Raw genomic sequence first — 19958 nt, 5'->3', positions numbered from 1 at the left:
GCCTGATTTTAATTCATAACACACAACACAAAGTGGATGGATATAGTCCTCACCAACCTAATTAATCCAGAACACAACACCATTCAGCCAAACGCTATTCGGTCCTAACTTCTGAATTACTTTGTCTTCGATGACATGCTCAGTCCAGTCGTTCATTCGAGAATCATAATATGTGAACTCCAGCCTCCTGTCTCGAAAACTCCTCTTATAAGCGTGAACTACATAGTACTGATCAATGCCACTTGTATATCCAAAATTACATATACAAACAGCATGCAAAGAACGAACTGATCCAGGATCTTTTAAAATTCGTGTTCACCTTGTTAGAGGATTCCACAGCATGATCTCGGATGGGAGTCCATGAAAGCTGTACCTCAAACACACCAACCCATTGTCACACCCAATGACACTCCACCATCCAAATTCGGATGTATTGAATGGTAACCTAATAGGTGCAGTGGCTTGAGATTCTCCATGAATGCTTGTAAGCCAATCACGCCCGATTTCCCACGGAGAAAAACCAAATGTTAAGAGAATGCTGAAATGCCTACCTTTGGTTGCAAAAAAATTTCTCTTCACAAATTGATAGGAAGATAATTGGCGGTACCATCGTTTGCTCAAACATCTGCACCTCGCAACAGTCTTTGGCTCGGTCTTCACGAAGATCTCCACTAGTACATCTTCAGGCAAATCTTTCTTTGTAGATGAAGTTTGATGTGTATTGTTAATGGATATTTTTACACTAAAACAGAATATCGAAGTGATAGAACCACACCTCATAATTCAAAAAATAATGTGCTGCTGTTGGAGAAATTTAGTGAATTTATATAAATATTCTATACTATGATAATTGTTAAATAAATATTTCTAGCTGAGCTATAGGGCTAATGTGGTTTTTTCTACAAAGCTTTCTAATAATATATTGTACTTGAGCTAGAAGGAAATGATGAAGTTTAAAGAGTACAACCTATAAAATCTCTTTTGTGATTATTGGAGTTTGTGGTGTGCTCTGTAGATCAATAGTAGTTATCCAACTATGGTTAAATAATGGATATTATTTTTTACTCATAAATTTTTATTGTATGTTACTATACTAAAATTTTTAATATGAATTTTTTACATCAATTTTTTTAAAGGACTTTTTAAGATTTTAAAACAGATATTTTTTATTCATGATTGGCTTCTAGAAAAATTGCATTTTTTATACATCAATTTATATATATTTAACTAATTTATCTATTCTCTCCGCTTACAAAAGTTTTTAAATAAATTATCCATGAATTTAAACAACTTCTTTCTCTGATAAATATTTTTTTATACCTATAAATTCTTTATTTTATATAAATACATATTTAGATTTATTTTAAAAAATTTTCTCTAAAGCTTAATTGATATGAAATATTACTTTTTTTTTCAAAATAGGTATCTATTTTATTTTTTAATTTTACTTAATATATCTAAACAAAATAATTATTCGAATAGATTAATTTCTTGAATTTAAAAGATTACAAAACAGTTATTTTAGAAAATATAATTATTATTAATAAACAATTTCAAATTATAATGGTGAGTAATTTTTTTCCTTCTTTATAAATACACCTCAATCCCAACAATTTCACCGTTTATGGGATGTGGTTCTATTAATTTGGCATATATTTTTTACATCAATAATATATATGTAAACACGGTATCTATTATCTTCACGTACAAAAGATTTCGGTATTATTTGTACTCCATAAAATTTTTCATTAATTATTTAAATAAGTTTTTAAAAAAATAGTTCATCAATTTAGTCAACTTCTTTTTTTGATGCTTTTTTTCTTACCTAACAATTCATCTTTAATCTACTTCTAGGATTTTATTTTTAAATTTTATTAAATACATTAATTGGATATCATTATCTATAACTCCTAAATCCTAAATTTCAAAACAACTCAAACCTAAATTTCAAATTGTAAAAGGTCAACCCAACACTATAATCCTAAATCTTAAACCCTAAATCTAAGATACTTTTTAAAAATCTATTTCTACATTTTAGACAATTTTTTCTATTTTCTTCTGTTACTAAAAAAGAATCAACATGATTTGTAATTTATAAAATTTTTAAATTTCTTATTTTAAATAAAATTTTGAAAAAAATGTTCAAAAATGTTCAAAACTTTATTTTTCTACATAATTTATTTTAGGTAAAAATTCTTTATTTTACCTACTTCTATATTTTTATATTTTTTTGTCTAAAGATTAATTGATATTAAATATTCCTCTTTTTCTTCAAAATAGGTATTTAATTTATTCTCTAAATTTAGTTAATATATCTAAGGAAATTGAGAAGTACAAAATTTCGAATACATTAATTTCTTAAATGAATTTAAAATAATGACAAAAAATAGTAATTTTAGCATTTTAACTTATGTACACATACTATTATTCCATGCCTCACATAATAACAACGGAGACATATGTAAAAATCTTTACAACATATAATATAAATATTTAGTGATAATGGTTAGTGATTCTTTTTATTTTACTTTCTTTAAAAATTCACCTCAATGGCATCAATTTCATAGGGTCTCTTATCTATGTTTGGCTTCAATTATCAAATAAACACAATCAGACTTCTAAAATGGTTCCTATGAATTAATCTGAATATATGATAAACCTTCTCTTATTAATAAATTCAAGTTCACAAATAAATTGTTAATTAAATGATATCTTTTAGAAGATTGTGAAGTTAAATGAAATAAAAATAGGAGTAAAGGATGAGAATAATGTACATAACTATATCAAATAAATTAATCCTCTTAATAATAATCAGATAATTATAATAAAGCAAGTCAACATAAAGCTGGAATTTAAATTTGAAACATAAGAACCTAAAGAACTTCTTAAAGTATAACACTATCATATATATAATATTTTTTTATAAGAAATAATTGTGGTACAATTCTTACATCCTTCGTGGCCTAAGCAAACCTTAAAGAACCTTAGTAACAGACTTAAACATCATATCTTGTATCCGTGTTTTATATACAAAAGTTTCGCTACCTCTAGTATGCATATTGAGCTTAGAGATAGAAAATCCATGAGATGCTGCAATATTATCATTATCATTGCTTCTGTCATCTTCATTAAACATTAGGAATTCAGCACCAACCTTTAGGCTAGGATTAGTAATAATACCAACATTAGTTATCCCTGTTATACGCTTCCAATGTAAAAAGCCACCATCTTCGATATCTACCTTCCAAAAGTTGACCTGATTTCCATCTGGTCTACTCTCATGAGATACAAAGCAAAGAATATCCTCATAAACAATAAGATATTGAAAGTCTTTAATTGCTTTTCTTGGAATCTTTATTTTCTTAAACTCGCAAAGATATATATCGAACATGACAACACAATTAGCAACAGAATATTGTGTACTTTCCACCCAATTAATCCAAAATGCCTTTGCTTGATAGACAACACTGTGATATCCTAACCTATGTAGCCTTAAGTTCTTGCTTGTACCATTAATCCAAGAGCCTTGTGATGAGTTGAACACATGGTATTGCAAAAACTTATCATTAAAATGCCGCTTTGAAACATAAACAACGAAATAATTATCAGTATTTCGAATATACCCAAATGCATAACCAAAAATAGCTTGACAACATTGTTTAGAAGCAGGATCAGAAAGAAACCTGACACATTTCATCAAAAGATTCCACACAATCAACTCAGACAAAAAGCCACCGATAGTGTATCTTATACAAATATTGCCATAGTCTGAACCAATGACATTCCACCAACCAAGATTAGATACGGTGAATGGTAGCTCGCATGACCTGACGGCACCGTCAATAGGATCAATGCTTGTCATATTCATTGTTGAATTTTCCCATGATGAAAGCTCAATATGGATAAACACACTTGTATATTTATCCATGTTCTTAAATGTAAGCTCTTTCATTAAACTATAGGGTGAGAGCATTTCATTCCAGAACTTATTAAGAACCCTACACTGCATCAGAGTTTTCAGGTCGGCCTTGAAAAATATATCCATCATCAACTCGTTAGGCAACTTTTGATCCTGGAAAAAAGAATGATTGGGTGTGATATCACTCATTTTCACTAAATCACTGTAAATGGTATTTCAAGCTTCTAATGTGAGTTTGTTAACAACAATACTTGATATAAATATAGAATTCTAGTGTCTGAAATTTAAAAAATCCTACATGTGGTGAAGAGAATATGTTATTAAAGTACACTCTACCTTAATGGATATGTAAATGCTGGAGGTCAAATGGTGGGAATAAAAAAGTATAATATATTGATTTTCTTATATTTTCTTCAGATTTTAGTTTTCTATACTTTTTTTTCATGGTGTAAGAATATTTTGTTTTTGTACAGGTTCAACTGTAAATTAATATGTTGATTAATCTAATAATTAGAATTGGAATGTAAAAGGATCTATGACAATGTGGGTACATATTTGTCTCCAATTAATTTTATTTTTATACCTAAAGAGTAATTATTTTAACCCCCTCTATATTTTTTTATTTAAATTTTTTTGGTCTAAAATTGATTAACTCATTTTAAAAGCTAAAATTTAATTCAATTCTAGTTAAACTTTAATTCATCATAAAATTCAATTCAATTCTATATAATTAATATAATATTAAGTATTCTCTTTTGTTTTTAAAATAGTATATTTATTTTATTTTTAGTCATTGGTCATTATATTTTTCAGTTTGATAAAGTATTTTCATTTTCTTATTTTCCCTTTCCTTCAACTTAATAAATATTAGTGGTTTTAAAATCTAAAATTTTCAGATGTATTTAAATTATTCCATATAGTTTAATATTAAAATATATTTATTGAATAATGATGATGTTATATTAATAAAAGATAAAGTTGTCTGTTATAAAATTTTAATTTGTTTTATAGATATTTTAAATACTGAAATTCAATTCAATTCTAGAATTTTTATTAATTCATTTTAATTACTAAAATTTAATTTAATTCTAATTGAAATTTAAGTCATCAAAAAATGCAATTCAATTCTATATAATAATAATAATAATAATAATAATAATAATAATAATAATAATAATAATTTATAAAATGTTGACTATTCTCTTTTATTTTCTTCTATTATTTTAATTTTGAATGAGTAGAGAAACATTGATGTGATAGATAAATCTCTCTTAGAATATAAAAAGATTATCTGCAACTTTCACCCATTCTCTATGCCCTTCTAATTTGCCTCACGCCTATAAACTTTTTTTTTCATGGCTATCCTATTTTAGTGTTTCTTATCCCATACCCTATAAACCCTTTTTCACTCCACTTCTTATTTCAATTGTAGGGGCCTTAATGGATATGTAAATGCTGGAGGTCAAATGGTGGGAATGAAAAAGCAGAATATACTGATTTTCTTGTATTTTCTTCAGATTTTAGTTTTCTCCACTTTTTTTTATTGCGTAAGAATGTTTTTTTTTTACAGATTTAACTGTAAATTAATATGTTGATTAATCTAATAATTAAAATTGGGATATCAAAGAATCTATGACAATGTGGGTACATATTTGTCTCCAATTAATTTTATTTTTATACTTAAAGAGTAATTATTTTACCCCCTCTATATTTTTTTAGATTTAAATTTTTTTGGTCTAAAATTGATTAACTCATTTTAAAAACTAAAATTTAATTCAATTCTAGTTAAACTTTAATTCATCATAAAATTCAATTCAATTCTATATAATTGATATAATATTAAGTATTCTCTTTTGTTTTTAAAATAGTAGTATATTTGTTTTCTTTTTAGTCATTAGTCGTTATATTTTTCAGTTTTAAGAAGTATCTTCATTTTCTTATTTTCCCTTTCCTTCAACTTAATAATTATTAGTGGCTTTAAAATCTAAAATTTTCAGATGTATTTAAATTATTCCATATAGTTTAATAAATAAATATATTTATTGAATAAAGATGATATTATATTAATAAAAAATGAAGTTGTCTGTTATACAATTTTAATTTATTTTATAGATACTTTAAATACTGAGATTCAATTCAATTCTAGAATTTTATTAATTCATTTTAATTACTAAAATTTAATTTAATTCTAATTGAAATTTAAATTTAAGTCATCAAAAAATACAATTCAATTCTATATTATAATAATAATAATAATAATTAATAAAATATTGACTATTCTCTTTTATTTTGATTCTATTATTTTAATTTTGACTGAGTAGAGAAACATTGATGTGATAGATATATTTTTATTGGAATATAAAAAGATTATCTGCAACTCTCACACATTCCCTATGCCCTTCCAATTTGCTTCACGCCTATAAACCCCCTTTCCACTTAATGCAACTATTTTAGTGTTTCTTATCCCATACCCTATAAACTCCTTTTCACTCCACTTCTTATTTCAATTGTAGGGGTCTTTTGGAAACAGCATGGTGGTGTTCGCATTCTTCTTCTTGTCAGGTTTTGAATTTCATATCTCTCAACAACTCTTCCATGGATCCACAAAGGCTACAGTGGATATGATTTAACCCTATGATTTTCACCTATACTCTATAATTGCCTGCTGCAGCGTTCTCTTAGTTCTTAGCATGGCGGCCATGAATAGCTTCTCTCTCCGTTCTGATAATGAAAGGGGTGAAGATCTTCTATCAGAACATACAGTAGGATTTACATTGATTGATTTGATGATTGTTTGGGGTTAGTGATTACCGAGGGCAGCAGACTTCACTTTATAGGTACTCTATTTAGATTTATAGTTGTTTGTCATATTGCTAATTCTACCTACTTCTGTACCGTGTTTTGGTATGCTCAGTGATTTTTTTTTATGTGAAAGTGAACGATGGATTGGAATAGATTGGAATAGCTATTGAGTGATTTCCATTTTTTTTATCTTGACACTTGGCATTAGTAATGTTGTAGATAAATCTCTCTTGGAAGATAAAAAGATTATTTGCAACCCTCATCCATTTCTTATGCCCTTTCAATTTGCCTCACGCATATAAATCCCTTTTCCACAGCTATTCTATTTTACTGTTTCTTATCCCATATCCTATAATTCACTTTTCACTCCACTGCTTATTTCAATTGTAGGGATCTTTTGGAAACGGCTACTGACAGCGTTCGCATTCTTCTTCTTCTCAGACTTTGCATGTCATGTCTCTCAACAACTCTTCCATAGATATGGAAAGGCTAAGGTCTATATGAAGAAGGCCGATATCACGATATGATTTTTCCCTATGATTTCTACTTCTGCTCTATTGTTGCCTGCTGTAGCGTTCTCTCAGTTCTGAGCATAGCGGCGATGAATAGCTTCTCTCTTCGATCTGATGATGAAAGGTGTGAAGATCTTCTATCAGAACATGCAGTAGGGTTTATATTGATTGATTTGATGATTGTTTGGGGTTAGTGAGTACCAAGGGCAGTAGGCTTCACTTCACAGGTACTCTATTTAGATTTGTAGTTGCTTCTTATATTGCTAATTCTACCTACTGCTGCATTGTATTTTGGTGTTCTGAGTGAGTTTTTTTTTTTTTGATGTGGGAGTGAATAATGGGTTGGAATGGCTATTGAGTGATATTTCTTTTTTTATCTTCAATTTTTTTTGTCTAAAAAGTCTTTGATATTCAATAATCTTGCTTTTTGAAAATAGGTATTTGCTTCTAAATAATATAGACATCCAATAATAAATTATAAATCCAAAATCTTAAAAGCTAAACCTAACCCTAACCTTAAACCCTAATTACTAAACCCTAAATTCTAAATCCATAAACCCCAAATACTAAAAGATAATTTCATGAATACATTGGCTTTCTAAACAAATCAAAATTCTTTAAAATCAATCATAATAGCATATTAAATCAAATATATATTTTGAATGATTTTATAAATAGTAATAACACTTCATCAATTACTTATCAATAATTGAAACAACTACTTATGAATATGAGCAAAAATCACATTAGGAAACACTTCTTGATATACTTATTAATAACTGATACAATTACATAATTACAACACTTGATAAACCAACTAATAATATAAAAGAAATATTAATAATACTACTTCAACTAACAACACAGAACCCTCAGGGAATAAGCAACCCTTGGGATACAATTGTAGCAGACTTGAGACATATTTCATAGGGCCATGAACTATAGTAAATGATATTCCTTTTGTGAGTAATCATATTGACTTTGGATACTCAGACCTCTGTTGAAATAGGTAAATTTGTCCTCTTTGAACTTTTAATCCTTTCGTGAACTCTGATTAGATCTTCACCAATAATAAAACTGGGGTTGCAATGAATTTTCCTTTGCCTATTCTCCATAAACTTTATCCAAGGAACAATATTGAAGGTTTCAATGTCAACCTTAGATAAAATAGTGTGCCATCCCATATTGGATATTTCATAACTCATTAAACACAAATTGTCTTGAAAAACAGTGATAGATTGAAAATATGGCTTTCGATCCTGGTTTGGAGAATGACTTATCTTAATTTTTTGGATTTCGAATGTCACCACGTCAAAGATAACTATATCACTGGCAATATTGGATTGCCTTCCCACCCAATTGATCCAAAAAGCCTTGCCTCCGTATACGGCAGAACTTTCACCCAGATTCTTCAGCCTTTGATCCTTAATATAACCATGTCTCCATTTCCCATAAGCCGAGTCATATACATTGCAATGAAGAAATCGATCTCTGATATGCCTCTTTGATACATGTACAATGAAATACTTATCAGTTCTAGGAGTGAAACCAAATGCATACCCGATCATAGCTTGACGGCAAAGTTTGTCAGCAGGGTCTTCCAAGCACCGAAGACTTTTGAGAAGGGGATTCTGGTGTGCAAAATTGTGATCACTACTTTTCACAACTCAATTAATCCCTAGTAATGGCCCCAAAAACTTGGTGCTCAATACCATGGCATAAACACAACTTTGCACAACTAACCAGCAAGTGCACTGGGTCGTCCAAGTAATAAACCTTACACGAGTAAGGGTCGATCCCACGGAGATTGTTGGTATGAAGCAAGCTATGGTCACCTTGTAAATCTTAGTCAGGCAGACTCAAATGGATATAGTGATATACGAATAAAGCATAAAGATAAAGATAGAGGTACTTATGTAATTCATTGGTAGGAACTTCAGATAAGCGTATGAAGATGCCTTCCCTTCTGTCTCTCTGCTTTCCTACTGTCTTCATCCAATCCTTCTTACTCCTTTCCATGGCAAGCTTATGCAAGGGTTTCACCGTTGTCAGTGGCTACCTCCCATCCTCTCAGTGGAAATGTTCAACGCACCCTGTCACGGCACGGCTATCCATCTGTCGGTTCTCAATCAGGCCGGAATAGAATCCAGTGATTCTTTTGCGTCTGTCACTAACGCCCCGCCCTCAGGAGTTTGAAGCACGTCACAGTCATTCAATCATTGAATCCTACTCAGAATACCACAGACAAGGTTAGACCTTCCGGATTCTCTTGAATGCCGCCATCAGTTCTTGCCTATACCACGAAGACTCTGATCTCACGAAATGGCTGGCTCGTTTGTCAGGTGAGCACTCGGTTGTCAGGCGATCAACCATGCATCGTGTATCAGGAATCCAAGAGATAATCATTAGAGCCTTGTTTGCTTGTAGAACAGAGTGGTTGTCAGTCACTTGTTCATAAGTGAGAATGATGATGAGTGTCACATAATCATCACATTCATCATGTTCTTGGGTGCAAATGAATATCTTAGAACAAGAACAAGCGGAATTGAATAGAAGAATAATAGTAATTGCATTAATACTCGAGGTACAGCAGAGCTCCACACCTTAATCTATGGTGTGTAGAAACTCCACCGTTGAAAATACATAAGAACAAGGTCTAGGCATGGCCGAATGGCCAGCCTCCCAATGATCTAAGATAGCATAAAATGAAGATAGCTACCCCCCGATATATGATACAATAGTAAAAGGTCCTACTTATAGAAAACTAGTAGCCTAGGGTGTACAGAGATGAGTAAATGACATAAAAATCCAATTCCGGGCCCACTTGGTGTGTGCTTGGGCTGAGCAATGAAGCAATTTCGTGTAGAGACTCTTCTTGGAGTTAAACGCCAGCTTTTATGCCAGTTTGGGCGTTTAACTCCCATTTAGGTGCCAGTTTCGGCGTTTAACGCTGGAATTTCTGAGGGTGACTTTGAACGCCGGTTTGAGCCATCAAATCTTGGGCAAAGTATGGAATATCATATATTGCTGGAAAGCCCAGGATGTCTACTTTCCAACGCCGTTGAGAGCGTGCCAATTGGGCTTCTGTAGCTCCAGAAAATCCACTTCGAGTGCAGGGAGGTCAGAATCCAACAGCATCTATAGTCCTTTTCAGTCTCTGAATCAGATTTTTGCTCAGGTCCCTCAATTTCAGCCAGAAAATACCTGAAATCACAGAAAAACACACAAACTCATAGTAAAGTCCAGAAAAGTGAATTTTAACTAAAAACTAATAAAAATATACTAAAAACTAAACCAAATATACTAAAAACATACTAAAAACAATGCCAAAAAGCGTACAAATTATCCGCTCATCACAACACCAAACTTAAATTGTTGCTTGTCCCCAAGCAACTAAAAATAAAATAAGATAAAAAGAAGAGAATATGCAATGAATTCCAAAAATATCTATGAAGATCAGTATTAATTAGATGAGCGGGGCTTTTAGCTTTTTGCCTCTGAACAGTTTTGGCATCTCACTCTATCCTTTGCAACTCAGAATGATTGGCTTCTTTAGGAACTCAGAATCCAGATAGTGTTATTGATTCTCCTAGTTAAGTATGATGATTCTTGAACACAGTTACTTTATGAGTCTTGGCCGTGGCCCAAAGCACTCTGTCTTCCAGTATTACCACCGGATACATACATGCCACAGACATATAATTGGGTGAACCTTTCAGATTGTGACTCAGCTTTGCTAGAGTCCCCAATTAGAGGTGTCCAGGGTTCTTAAGCACACTCTTTTTGCCTTGGATCACAACTTTATTTCTTTCTTTTTCTTTCTTTTTCTCTTTCTTTTTCGTTTTTTTTTCGCCTCTTTTTTTTTTGTAGTCACTGCTTTTTCTTGCTTCAAGAATCATTTTTAATGATTTTTCAGATCCTCAGTAACATGTCTCCTTTTTCATCATTCTTTCAAGAGCCAACATTCATGAACCACAAATTCAAAAGACATATGCACTTTTTAAGCATACATTCAGAAGACAAAAATATTGCCACCACATCAAAATAATTAAACTGTTATAAAATTCAAAATTCATGCAATTCTTTTTCTTTTCAATTAAGCACGTTTTTTTTTTCAGAAAGGTGATGGATTCATAGGACATTCATAACTTTAAGGCATAGACACTAAGACACTAATGATCACAAGACACAAACATAGATAAACATAAGCACTAAAATTCGAAAAACAGAAAATAAAGAACAAGGAGATTAAAGAACGGGTCCACCTTAGTGATGGTGGCTCTTTCTTCCTCTTGAAGATCCTATGGAGTGCTTGAGCTCCTCAATGTCTCTTCCTTGTCTTTGTTGTTCCTCTCTCGTGATTCTTTGATCTTCTCTAATTTCATGGAGGATGATGGAGTGTTCTTGATGCTCCATCCTTAGTTGTCCCATGTTGGAACTCAATTCTCCTAGGGAGGTGTTTAGTTGCTCCCAATAGTTTTGTGGAGGAAAGTACATCCCTTGAGGAATCTCAGGGATCTCATGATGAGTGGGGTCTCTTGTGTGCTCCATCCTCTTCTTAGTGATGGGCTTGTCCTCATCAATAGGGATGTCTCCCTCTATGTCAACTCCAACTGAATAACAGAGGTGACAAATGAGATGAGGGAAGGCTAACCTTGCCAAGGTAGAGGACTTGTCCGCCACCTTATAAAGCTCTTGAGCTATAACCTCATGAACTTCTATTTCTTCTCCAATCATGATGCTATGAATCATGATAGCCCGGTCTATGGTAACTTCGGACCGGTTGCTAGTGGGAATGATTGAGCGTTGGATAAACTCCAACCATCCTTTAGCCACAGGTTTGAGGTCATGCCTTCTCAATTGAACCGGCTTCTCTCTTGAATCTCTCTTCCATTGGGCGCCCTCTTCACATATGACTGTGAGGACTTGGTCCAACCTTTGATCAAAGTTGACCCTTCTAGTGTAAGGGTGTTCATCTCCTTGCATCATGGGCAAATTGAATGCCAACCTTACACTTTCCGGAATAAAATCCAAGTATTTCCCCCGAACCATAGTAAGATAATTCTTTGGATTCGGGTTCACACTTTGATCATGGTTCTTGGTGATCCATGCATTGGCATAGAACTCTTGAACCATCAAGATTCTGACTTGTTGAATGGGGTTGGTGAGGACTTCCCAACCTCTTCTTCGGATCTCATGTCGGATCTCCGGATATTCACTCTTTTTGAGTGAAAAAGGGACCTCGGGGATCACCTTCTTCAAGGCCACAACTTCATAGAAGTGGTCTTGATGCACCCTTGAGATGAATCTCTCCATCTCCCATGACTCGGAGGTAGAAGCTTTTGCCTTCCCTTTCCTCTTTCTAGAGGTTTCTCCGGCCTTGGATGCCATAAATGGTTATGGAAAAATGAAAAAGCAACGCTTTTACCACACCAAACTTAAAAGGGTTGCTCGTCCTCGAGCAAAAAGAGGAAAGAAGAGAGTAGAAGAATAAGAAATGAGGAAGAAGGGAATGGCTTTTATGTTCGGCCAAAGAGGGAGAGAAGTGGTGTTTAGGTTGTGTGAAAATGAAGGGGTGAAGAAGGGTATATATAGGGGAGGGGGAAGGGTAAGGTTCGGTCAAGTAAGGGTGGGTTTGGGAGGGAAAGTGGTTTGAATTTGAATGGTGAGGTAGGTAGGGTTTTATGAAGGATGGATGTGAGTGGTGAAGAGGAAGATGGGATTTGATAGGTGAAGGGTTTTTTGGGGAAGAGGTGTTGAGGTGATTGGTGAATGGGTGAAGAAGAGAGAGAGTGGTGGGGTTGGTGGGGATCCTGTGGGGTCCACAGATCCTGTGGTGTCAAGGAAAAGTCATCCCTGCACTAAATGGCATGCAAAATCACGTTTTGAGCCAATTCTGGCGTTAAACGCCGGGCTGGTGCCCATTTCTGGCGTTTAACGCCAGGTTCTTGCCCTTTTCTGGCGTTTAACGCCAGTCTGGTGCCCCTTTCTGGCGTTAAACGCCCAGAATGGTGCCAGACTGGGCGTTAAATGCCCATCTGCTAGCCTCACTGGCGTTTAAACGCCAGTGGGTTCTTCCTCCAGGGTGTGCTGTTTTTCTTCCTGTTTTTCATTCTGTTTTTGCTTTTTCAATGGATTTTGTGACTTCTCATGATCATCAACCTACAAAAAACATAAAATAACAAAAGAAAATAGATAAAATATAACATTGGGTTGCCTCCCAACAAGCGCTTCTTTAATGTCAGTAGCTTGACAGATGGCTCTCATGGAGCCTCACATTTTCTCAGAGCAATGTTGGAACCTCCCAACACCAAACTTAGAGTTTGAATGTGGGGGTTCAACACCAAACTTAGAGTTTGAATGTGGGGGTTCAACACCAAACTTAGAGTTTGGTTGTGGCCTCCCAACACCAAACTTAGAGTTTGACTGTGGGGGCTCTGTTTTGAGAGAAGCTCTTCATGCTTCCTCTCCATGGTGACAGAGGGATATCCTTGAGCTTTAAACACCAAGGATTCTTCATTCACTTGAATGATCAACTCTCCTCTATCAACATCAATCACAGCCTTTGCTGTGGCTAGGAAGGGTCTGCCAAGGATGATGGAATCATCCATGCACTTCCCAGTCTCTAGGACTATAAAATCAGTAGGGATGTAATGATCTTCAACCTTTACCAGAACATCCTCTACAAGTCCATAGGCTTGTTTTCTTGAGTTGTCTGCCATCTCTAATGAGATTTTTGCAGCTTGCACCTCAAAGATCCCTAACTTCTCCATTACAGAGAGAGGCATGAGGTTTACACTTGACCCTAAGTCACACAGAGCCTTCTTGAAGGTCATGGTGCCTATGGTACAAGGTAGTGAAAACTTCCCAGGGTCCTGTCTCTTTTGAGGTAATTTCTGCCTAGACAAGTCATCCAGTTCTTTGGTGAGCAAAGGAGGTTTATTCTCCCAAGTCTCATTTCCAAATAACTTGTCATTTAGCTTTATGATTGCTCCAAGGTATTTAGCAACTTGCTCTTCAGTGACATACTCGTCCTCTTCAGAGGAAGAATACTCATCAGAGCTCATGAAAGGCAGAAGTAAGTCCAATGGAATCTCTATGGTCTCATTTTGAGCCTCAGATTCCTATGGTTCCTCATAGGGGAACTCAATGGAGGTCAGTGCACGCCCACTGAGGTCTTCCTCAGTGGCGTTCACTTCCTCTCCTTCCTCTCCAAATTCGGCCATGTTGATGGCCTTGCACTCTCCTTTTGGATTTTCTTCTGTATTGCTTGGGAGAGTACTAGGAGGGAGTTCAGTAACTTTCTTGCTCAGCTGTCCCACTTGTGCCTCCAAATTCCTAATGGAGGACCTTGTTTCAGTCATGAAACTTTGAGTGGTTTTGATTAGATCAGAGACCATAGTTGCTAAGTCAGAGGGGTTCTGCTTAGAATTCTCTGTCTGTTGCTGAGAAGATGATGGAAAAGGCTTGCCATTGCTAAACCTGTTTCTTCCACCATTATTGTTGTTAAAACCTTGTTGAGGTCTTTCTTGATTCTTCTATGAGAAATTTGGGTGATTTCTCCATGAAGAATTATAGGTGTTTCCATAGGGTTCTCCTAGGTAATTCACCTCTTCCATTGAAGGGTTCTCAGGATCATAGGCTTCTTCTTCAGATGAAGCATCCTTAGTACTGCTTGGTGCATTTTGCATTCCAAACAAACTTTGAGAAATCAAATTGACTTGTTGAGTCAATATCTTGTTCTGAGCCAGAATGACATTCAGAGTATCAATCTCAAGAACTCCTTTCTTCTGATTTGTCCCATTGTTCACAGGATTCCTTTCAGAAGTGTACATGAATTGGTTATTTGTAACCATTTCAATCAGCTCTTGAGCTTCTGTAGGTGTCTTCTTCAAATGAAGAGATCCTCCAGCAGAGCTATCCAAAGACATCTTGGATAGTTCAGAGAGACCATCATAGAAAATACCTATGATGCTCCATTCAGAAAGCACGTCAGAAGGACATTTTCTGATCAATTGTTTGTATCCTTCCCAAGCTTCATAGAGGGATTCTCCATCCTTCTGTCTGAAGGTTTGGACTTCCACTCTAAGCTTACTCAATTTTTGAGGTGGAAAGAACTTTGCCAAGAAGGCATTGACTAGCTTTTCCCATGAGTCCAGGCTTTCTTTAGGTTGTGAGTCCAACCATGCCCTAGCTCTGTCTCTTACAGCAAAAGGGAATAGCATAAGTCTGTAGACCTCAGGGTCTACCCCATTAGTCTTGACAGTGTCACAGATTTGCAAGAATTCAGCTAAAAACTGATGAGGATCTTCCAATGGAAGTCCATGGAACTTGCAATTCTGTTGTATTAGAGAAACTAATTGAGGCTTAAGCTCAAAGTTGTTTGCTCCAATGGCAGGGATAGAGATGCTTTTCCCATAAAAGTCGGGAGTAGGTGCAGTAAAGTCACCCAGCACCTTCCTTGCATTGTTTGCATTGTTGTTGTTTTTGGCTGCCATGTCTTCTTCTTTGAAGATTTCTGTTAGGTCCTCTACAGAGAGTTGTGCTTTAGCTTCTCTTAGCTTTCGCTTCAAGGTCCTTTCAGGTTCAGGATCAGCTTCAACAAGAATGCATTTGTCTTTGTTCCTGCTCATATGAAAGAGAAGAGAACAAGAAAATATGGAATCCTCTATGTCACAGTATAGAGATTCCTTGAGGTGTCAGAGGAACAGAATAATAGAAGACAGAGGTAGAAAATTCGAACTTATCAAGAAAGATGGAGTTCGAATTGTGCATTGAGGAATAGTGTTAGTCCATAAATAGAAGGATGTGAGAGGAGGGAAGGTAATTTTCGAAAATCAAGTAAAAGAATTTGAAAACCTTTTGAAAAACATTAATTAGTTTTCGAAAATAAGAGTGGGAAAGAAATCAAGTGATTTTTGAAAAAGATTTTGAAATTAGAAGTCAAAAAGATTTGATTGAAAACTATTTTGAAAAAGATGAGGTTAAGAAGATATGATTGGTTTTAAAAAAATATGTGCTTGAGAAGATATGATTTGAAAACAATTTTAAAAAGATTTGATTTTAAAAATTAATGACTTGCCTAACAAGAAAAGATATAATTCAAACATTAAACCTTTCTCAACAGAAAAGGTAACATACTTGAAATGTTGAATCAAATCATTAATTGATAGCAAGTATCTTTGAAAAAGGAAAGAAATTGATTTTGAAAACATTTGATTGAAAAGATATGATTTGAAAAAGATTTGATTTTGAAAAACTTTGAAAACTTGAAAAAAAATTGATTTGAAAACAAAATCCTCCCCCTTGTGCCATCATGGCGTTAAACGCCCAGAATGGTGCACATTCTGGCGTTTAACGCCCAAAACTATACCCTTTTGGGCGTTAAACGCCCAACCAGGTACCCTGGCTGGCGTTTAAACGCCAGTCTGTCCTTCTTCACTGGGCGTTTTGAACGCCCAGCTTTTTCTGTGCAATTCCTCTGCTGTATGTTCTGAATCTTCAATTCTCTGTATTATTGACTTGAGAAGACACAAATTAAAAATATTTTTGGATTTTTAATAATAAGGAATAATCAAAATGCAACTAAAATCAAATAACAATGCATGCAAGACACCAAACTTAGCAGTTTGTATACTACTGACACTAACAAAATGTGAATGCATATGAGACACATAAACACTCAAGTCAAGAGAATTAAAAATCATAGTGATAAAATCATCAAGAACAACTTGAAGATTAATGAAGACACATGTATGAATGCAAAAAGAACAGAAACATGCAATTGACACCAAACTTAACATGAGACTCTAGACTCAAACAAGAAACATAAAATATTTTTGGTTTTTATGATTTTGTAATTTTTTTGGATTTTTCGAAAATTAAGTGGAAAAGAAAACAAAGGTATCAAAATTCTTAATGAGAATTCCAGGAATCATGCAATGTTAGTCTAAAGCTTTAGTCTAAAGGAATTAGACATAGCTAGCCAAGCTTCAGCAGGACATTGCATTCAAGAGCTAAATTGATGAGGATCAATCAGCTTTGGTGATGATAAGAACATCACCTTGAAACACTAGAATTCATTCTTAAGAACTCTGAAAAAAAAAATACCTAATCTAAGCAACAAGATGAACCGTCAGTTGTCCATACACAAAACAATCCCCGGCAACGGCGCCAAAAACTTGGTGTGCGAAATTGTGATCACTACTTTTCACAACTCAATTAATCCCTAGTAATGGCCCCAAAAACTTGGTGCTCAATACCATGGCATAAACACAACTTTGCACAACTAACCAGCAAGTGCACTGGGTCGTCCAAGTAATAAACCTTACGCGAGTAAGGGTCGATCCCACGGAGATTGTTGGTATGAAGCAAGCTATGGTCACCTTGTAAATCTTAGTCAGGCAGACTCAAATGGATATAGTGATATACGAATAAAGCATAAAGATAAAGATAGAGGTACTTATGTAATTCATTGGTAGGAACTTCAGATAAGCGTATGAAGATGCCTTCCCTTCTGTCTCTCTGCTTTCCTACTGTCTTCATCCAATCCTTCTTACTCCTTTCCATGGCAAGCTTATGCAAGGGTTTCACCGTTGTCAGTGGCTACCTCCCATCCTCTCAGTGGAAATGTTCAACGCACCCTGTCACGGCACGGCTATCCATCTGTCGGTTCTCAATCAGGCCGGAATAGAATCCAGTGATTCTTTTGCGTCTGTCACTAACGCCCCGCCCTCAGGAGTTTGAAGCACGTCACAGTCATTCAATCATTGAATCCTACTCAGAATACCACAGACAAGGTTAGACCTTCCGGATTCTCTTGAATGCCGCCATCAGTTCTTGCCTATACCACGAAGACTCTGATCTCACGGAATGGCTGGCTCGTTTGTCAGGCGAGCACTCGGTTGTCAGGCGATCAACCATGCATCGTGTATCAGGAATCCAAGAGATAATCATTAGAGCCTTGTTTGCTTGTAGAACAGAGTGGTTGTCAGTCACTTGTTCATAAGTGAGAATGATGATGAGTGTCACATAATCATCACATTCATCATGTTCTTGGGTGCAAATGAATATCTTAGAACAAGAACAAGCGGAATTGAATAGAAGAACAATAGTAATTGCATTAATACTCGAGGTACAGCAGAGCTCCACACCTTAATCTATGGTGTGTAGAAACTCCACCGTTGAAAATACATAAGAACAAGGTCTAGGCATGGCCGAATGGCCAGCCTCCCAATGATCTAAGATAGCATAAAATGAAGATAGCTACCCCCCGATATATGATACAATAGTAAAAGGTCCTACTTATAGAAAACTAGTAGCCTAGGGTGTACAGAGATGAGTAAATGACATAAAAATCCACTTCCGGGCCCACTTGGTGTGTGCTTGGGCTGAGCAATGAAGCAATTTCGTGTAGAGACTCTTCTTGGAGTTAAACGCCAGCTTTTATGCCAGTTTGGGCGTTTAACTCCCATTTAGGTGCCAGTTCCGGCGTTTAACGCTGGAATTTCTGAGGGTGACTTTGAACGCCGGTTTGGGCCATCAAATCTTGGGCAAAGTATGGACTATCATATATTGCTGGAAAGCCCAGGATGTCTACTTTCCAACGCCATTGAGAGCGCGCCAATTGAGCTTCTGTAGCTCCAGAAAATCCACTTCGAGTGCAGGGAGATCAGAATCCAACAGCATCTGCAGTCCTTTTCAGTCTCTGAATCAGATTTTTGCTCAGGTCCCTCAATTTCAGCCAGAAAATACCTGAAATCACAGAAAAATACACAAACTCATAGTAAAGTCCAGAAAAGTGAATTTTAACTAAAAACTAATAAGAATATACTAAAAACTAAACCAAATATACTAAAAACATACTAAAAACAATGCCAAAAAGCGTACAAATTATCCGCTCATCAGATTCCAAACCAACACCTCAGAATTAAAACCATTGATACTATATCTCAGGCATAGCATCCCATTTTTAGACCCAATAACACTCCACCACCCAGATTGATCAATCTCAACAGGCAGCTGACATGGTATGACGGCTCCACTGACACAATCAATCATACTTATGTTATCTGGCGAATAAACCCAAGCAGCTAAACCAACCTGAAGAAGCAAATTCAAGTGCTTACCCTTAGTTGCAAACGTGTTCTCCTTCATAAAACTATATTCAGATAATATCTCATTCCATACTTTACCTAGCGCCCTGCATCTCACTACTGTTTTTGGCTCGCTTCTCCTAAAAATTTCAAGCAAGATATCATCCGGAAAAACTTGTTCCAGGTTCATCTCTGCTGAGGTAGCACTTTGGCCCATGTTGATGTAGGGAAAAGGGATGTAATATGAATACATATAATCTGATGATTATCCTTGTATAGGGTATTTATAGTTACTACTTTATAATCTAAAGGTTACTATTTTAAACTGTGTTTGGTTTCACAGACTTCAATGTAGCAAATTGCTTGTTATTTTAAATGTATACTGTCAAAACAATATACAATGCCTCATTGAAAATCTTTTTCTTATAGCATAAGCAAATATTGAATGAGCATAGGTTTACCTATACCGGAAGGGATGATTTATCCCAATCTTTAATATATTTTTTATTCTCTTTTGTCAACAGTTTTTTGTATTTGAATAAATATAATATTAAAATCAGATATATTTACAGTCATTTAAAATATATATATATATATATATATAAATATTTTTTTTTACAATCTATATAT

General features: G+C 34.8%; 2 protein-coding genes and 1 non-coding gene across 3 annotated transcripts; 1 reads left to right on the top strand and 2 right to left on the bottom strand.

The window, feature by feature from the left end:
* Window positions 1-2974: 2974 nt before the first annotated feature.
* Window positions 2975-4108, bottom strand: LOC130956752 (putative F-box protein At3g10430). The gene has a single exon (XM_057883746.1). The coding sequence runs from the start codon at window positions 4106-4108 to the stop codon at window positions 2975-2977; it is 1134 nt and encodes a 377-aa protein (XP_057739729.1).
* An 11110-nt stretch (window positions 4109-15218) lies between these two features.
* On the top strand, window positions 15219-15326 carry LOC130958480 (small nucleolar RNA R71). Its single transcript, XR_009077599.1, has one exon. It is a non-coding gene; the product is annotated as a small nucleolar RNA R71 (small nucleolar RNA).
* Window positions 15327-19125: 3799 nt separating this feature from the next.
* LOC130956751 (uncharacterized) lies at window positions 19126-19545 on the bottom strand. Its single transcript, XM_057883745.1, has one exon. The coding sequence runs from the start codon at window positions 19543-19545 to the stop codon at window positions 19126-19128; it is 420 nt and encodes a 139-aa protein (XP_057739728.1).
* Between the last annotated feature and the right edge of the window lie 413 nt (window positions 19546-19958).

Source organism: Arachis stenosperma, chromosome 10, assembly GCF_014773155.1.
Source record: "Arachis stenosperma cultivar V10309 chromosome 10, arast.V10309.gnm1.PFL2, whole genome shotgun sequence".
NCBI classification, from domain to species: Eukaryota; Viridiplantae; Streptophyta; class Magnoliopsida; order Fabales; family Fabaceae; genus Arachis; species Arachis stenosperma.
The sequence above is the reverse complement of the archived record's forward strand: the minus strand, read 5'-3'. Positions and strand labels throughout refer to the sequence as shown.